The 5,458-nt window shown below is 27.8% G+C and overlaps 2 protein-coding genes across 2 annotated transcripts; one reads left to right on the top strand and one right to left on the bottom strand.

Annotated features, from left to right (window-relative positions):
• Positions 1 to 341: 341 nt before the first annotated feature.
• ENU1_028170 (hypothetical protein) lies at positions 342 to 1,035 on the bottom strand (the record flags this gene model as incomplete). Its single annotated transcript, XM_008857220.1, has 2 exons — positions 342 to 611; positions 664 to 1,035. The coding sequence occupies 2 exons, from the start codon at positions 1,033 to 1,035 to the stop codon at positions 342 to 344; spliced, it is 642 nt and encodes a 213-aa protein (XP_008855442.1).
• A 254-nt stretch (positions 1,036 to 1,289) lies between these two features.
• ENU1_028160 (filopodin, putative) lies at positions 1,290 to 5,406 on the top strand (the record flags this gene model as incomplete). Its single annotated transcript, XM_008857219.1, has 2 exons — positions 1,290 to 1,377; positions 1,427 to 5,406. 2 exons carry the CDS (start codon positions 1,290 to 1,292, stop codon positions 5,404 to 5,406), a joined length of 4,068 nt encoding a protein of 1,355 aa, XP_008855441.1.
• Positions 5,407 to 5,458: the final 52 nt, after the last annotated feature.

Below are 5,458 nucleotides of genomic sequence, written 5' to 3'. Positions count from 1 at the left end.
AAAAAAAACATTAATATGATAAATGACAATAATGATATTCACAAAATAGATAGAAACATCAAAATACATTGTACCAGAAGTATTACATCATCAATAGTATAAAATACAAACAGATATTCATATTCACATTCAGTTACAATGTTATGTTTAATAATCAAACTATTTTAATATGTTAAAGTCTTCTTAATCAAATGAGTGTATTAAAAATGATAAGATAATTCAATAATAAGTTTTATGAATTTATTCTTAATTAATAAAACTTACACAAAACAATCAATTTATTTGGAATACATTGATTTTCACTTTTAATAAATCTCTTTAGATATAAAAAAAAAAGAATTTTAGTCTATTTCTTGAAAATCTCTTTTAAAAAAGAATTTAAGATGAAATAATTCTTTATCAAAATAACAAGAATATCCTCTTCTTTGAGACATTTCAATCCGTTTATTTTCAATAATGAATTCAACATCCTTATACTGTGAATTTGATGTAATAATTAATTTACAAAAGTTTTTATTGTCTGTTTCTTCTATTCTATAATTAACTCTTCCATGAAAATTTGGATATAAAATTGTTATTTCATAACCATCTGTTATTTCATTTGTCTTACCCTTTGGTCATTAGTTATAGATGTTTTTCTTTGTAATAATAGTAATAACAAACAGTTGCTGTTGAATATCTTGTTTTTGGTTGAATTAAATTAACTCGACAATGAACTTGAGGAATTAAAGTTTTATCTTTAGAATTGATGAAAGTATATTTGTCAACAACTTGTTGCATTCTTTGTAGTGGTTCATTACAAATAACTTCAAAAGGACTTTTTTCGTTTAATTTGCGTTGACTTTTAATTGACTCTCTTCTCTGAATTTCTTCACTAATTTTTACTCTGACTTCTCTCCAATAAGTTACATGATTCCCATCATCAATTCTTTTATTAACTTCCTCTTTTATTTTCTGTAATTCATTTTCATTCAATTTAGAAAAATAACAAGATACAAGAGAAGTCAATAAAGGATGAAGTCCATTGTCATTCATCAAAATGTCAATAACACAGTTTTAAGTTATAATTTTCTGATTTAATTTTTCAAAAAATAAATCACAAGAAACAAAAAAATGTTTTTAAAAACAAGATAATATTCTAATAATAAAGCAATTATTAGATCCATCGTCGAACTAAGCAAATCAGTTAGAAAGAAAGTTTGTAATGAAAAGAAAAAAGAAAAAGAGAAATAAAACTAATCAATACAGTGTCATTAGTACTTCAAGTATTATTTGGAAATGACGGAAAAATGTTAAGTACAAAGAAGATGCAATTTAATTTTACAGCTACAGTTTATGATATATTAGTAGCAATTAAAGAAAGACAACAATCAGAAGGTTTGATAATTTTATTAAAAGAAAAAGAAAAGATAATAATAAATAATAGTAAATATGGAAGAATATGCATTATTCCTTCCAAATGATAAAACAAGAGAAAAAGGACAATGGATGATTCCAAAAAGAACTATTGAATCATATGACCTTGTCACAGATGATGAAGTTTGGTTTAGAAAGAGAATGCAAGTAGTAAATGTTTTACTTCCTGATGGATCAACTAAAAAAATGATGTTAGATGTATGTCAAACAATTAAAGGACTTGTTGTTGCAATTGCAGACAAATTATCATTACATCATGCCGAAGCATTTGGAATTCAAATTCAAGGATCAAATAAATTTTTAAGAATGAAAAGTTCGTTATATGAAGTTGCTGGACCAAATGATGTTATTACATTGAAAAAAAGACATTTTATTCAAGAAGGAGAATTAAATAAAGAAGATCCAATGTTATTACATTTAAGTTATATTCAAGCACATGATAATGTTGTTGGAGGATTATATCCATGTAATAAAGATGAAATTATAAGATTTGGAGCATTAAATGCAATGATTGATATTGGGAAATGTGATGAAACAAAAAAAGTATCAACAATTCATCAAAATATTACACATTTTGCACCAGAAATGTATCAAAAGAAAGAAATTGAAAAAGAAATATTTGCTAAATGGAAAACTATGAATTCAATGACACCAGTAGATGCTAAATATAAATATCTTCAATTATGTATGACATTAAGATCATATGGAATGAATATTTATCATGGAGGAATTGAACCTAAAGGAATTATACAATCAACTGACCCAAAAAAGAAAAAATTAAATCAAGTATTAATGGCATTTTCACCAGTTGAATTAAAATTATTAACATTAGATCATAAAGTTATAATGAGTGAACCATATGAACATTTAAAGAGTTGGAAATTTAGTTCAGAAGCAGTAATATTTGATTTTGGAAAATTTAATAATGGAGAAATTATTAAATTTTATACATCAGAAGGAGAAGATATCTTTTCATTAGTTGCAGGTTATATTGAAATTATTACTTTAAAAGCACAAAAAATAGTAGAAGACGATAAAGACTTAGAAAAAGCTACTGAAGTTCAATTAACTAAACAAAAGAAAACAGCTGTTGTAAAAAGTACTGTCACAAAAACAAGGGTTGTTGCTCAACCTACTCCATTAACTCAAATTTCACAATCTGTAGAATCAAATGATATATATCAAGCTAATAAAACATATGCATTACCTGTTAATTTTGCTGTAAATTTAAAAGAAAAAACACAATCAAATGATGATAATTGGAGAAATCAACTTAGAAATCAATCAGATAATCTTCTTGGACTTCTTAAACCATTATCAGAATCATTTAGAAATGGTCCAAAATTATCTAATGAAAAAATTAAACAATTTGGATTTTATGTTGATGGTGTGCGTCAAGCTGTATTAAATGGTTCATCTTCTGTTGAAGATAAAGAAATTTTTGAAGCAATGGCAAATAATTTAATGGATGCTGTAAATGAATATATGGATATTTGTAGTGCGTTAGAAAAAGACCCAAATAATCCAGCATTACTTGCTGCTTTAACAGAAGCAGAACGAAGAATTCAAATGTGTACAGAAGCATTAAATGCTTGTGCTAATGGACTTGTTATGGATATTGATCAAGACTTAATCTTTGAATTATCACAATCTGTATCTGCTGATGTTGATGCAGCATGTGAAATTGCAAGAGCAGCAGCTGGTGATATTGTTGAAGCTGCTATTTCACAAGCACAAACAGATGCAAGAATGTTAGTTTTTGGAGCACAATCAATGGGACTTGCAATGGGAAATCCTGAATGTCAAACAATAATGAATGACCTTTTAAGTAAATGTAAAAATTCAAGTATCAGTTTATTAGAAACTTCACAATTAAAAGGAACCCCACAAGGAGGACCTTTAGAAGAAGATATTGATGATATTTGTAAAAATTGTGATTTAATGGATAATTTCATTGAAGAGATTAAAGATGACAAAATTAATAAAAGAAAGAAATTCCTTGAATCAGCTGGTGGTTGTTTGCAAATGGCTGATTGGTTATCTACATTACAAAATATGAGAGTTGAAGATGTCCAACGTGCTGCATTAGAAATGAAAAAAGATATTCCAACTATTGTTAAATATATGAAAGAATCTACTGCTAGTGTTGAAGTTGATGATGCTAAAAGAGCATTTATTATTGGAAACTTAAAAGATATGACTTCTAATGCTAAAATAATATTAACAAATGCAGATCAAACAGTTTATAGTCCTAGTAAAAATGATGATATTAGAGAAGCTGCTGGGTTAACAGCTGATGCAATTAAAGCAGTTTTAGGAGATGATGTTAATGAAGTTGTTCATCATTCTATGTATACTGATTCAAAGAAAGCAGCTATTGCCTCACTTAAAATGTCTCAATTATTAAAAGCAAAATCAAAGAATGAAAAGAATGCTAAATATGCTGAGCAAATACTTAATGCTGCTCGTACTGCTTCTCTTATTACTTCAAAATTACTTGAACCAGTTGAAGATGATGAAGATGAAAGAAAATTCATGGAAAAGTCATTAGCTATTGCTAATGAATATGACCCATTCTCTAAAAGTATTGATGGACTTGTTGATCAAATAGAAGAAGGAAGAGGAGATATAATTGAAGATAAAATGCAATTAGATTTAATGATGGCTAAATTAGAACAAGATGTTAATACATTCCAAAGAGAAGATATGTTATCTTCATTACATACTGCTGGAATGGATTATAGAATGGCTGCTGTTGAATTAAAGAGAGAAATTCTTGTTGTAGATTCAGCAAATGAACTTGAAGAAAGTGGTATTAAAGAAGAACTTAATGAAGAAGCATTAAAAGCACTTGAAGAATTTACTCAAGCAAGGCATCAATTAGATAATATTTCTGCTTTTGATTATACAACTCAAGCAAAAGTTGAAGATGTTGCAGAAAAATCTAAAAAGGTATTAAAAGCACTTATTAAAGCAAGTAGAACATCAAAGAAAAAGAATGAAAGAAAAATGTTACTTGATGCAGCAATGAAACTAAGTAATGAAATGGCTCGAATGCTTAGTGCAGTTGATGAAGAATCAATTGGTAATCAAATCAATATGAAAGGAATTGATACTGATTTAGTTAATGCTGAAAAACAAATCACTAATATTTTAAAGGTTGATGATTTGGTTGATATTGACCTTGGTAAAGCAATGACTGTGGAAATTACTTCTGAAGAAATGGAAGCTGAAAATACCGCATTAACAAAAATGCAAACTGTTACTAGTGAAATAGATGCTATTTATAAAGATATGCAAAAAGACATCCAAGCTAAAAAAGAAGCTGCTGAAGCAAGTGAAGATCCTAAACAAATTGTTGAAGCTACTTTACAAGAAGCAGTTCTTGTTATGGTTGGTTCATCTATTGGTGTTTTATCTACTGCCACTACAGCACAAGCAGAATTAATTCAACAACTCCAAAACTCTGAAACTGCAAGTGGTGTTCATAGAGATAAAGAATATGCAGAGGAATTAATTAAAGCAGTAGAAGATGTTAAAAGTACTGCAATTGAATTACAACAAAAAATTAAAGAAGATAATGTTAATTCTGATGAATTAGTTAAAGTAGCTGATAAAGTTGGTAAGAAAGTGGAAAAAGTTGTTGTGTCTTGTAGAGCTGGAACAAGAACTAAAGGAAGAAGTCATAAATACAAAGACCTTTTGGATGCTTCAAAGAAACTTGCTGATGCTACAAAGAATCTCTTAGAATGTGCTAAAAAGGTAGATGAATTTGATGATACACCTGTTGTTGTTCAAATGAATTTACCACCACCACCTCCTCCTGTCACTGAAGTTGAGGAAGAAGATATCGAAACATTTGGTATTGACCAATACACTCTCAAAGAAATTGAACAACAAAAGAAAATCTTTGAATTAGAAAAGAAATTAGAAGCTGCCAAAAAGAAGAAAGCAGATTTAGAAGAACTTGCTAAATCTTTCCAAAATTAAATCACTTTTTTTACGTTCAAAAAATAAAAGTTATTTTTTTTTTTTTTAATTC

This window comes from Entamoeba nuttalli, assembly GCF_000257125.1.
Source record: "Entamoeba nuttalli P19 unplaced genomic scaffold asmbl_2484, whole genome shotgun sequence".
Classification (NCBI taxonomy): domain Eukaryota; phylum Evosea; order Mastigamoebida; family Endamoebidae; genus Entamoeba; species Entamoeba nuttalli.
Note: the sequence above shows the minus strand (reverse complement) of the source record. Positions and strands in the feature narration are given on the sequence as shown.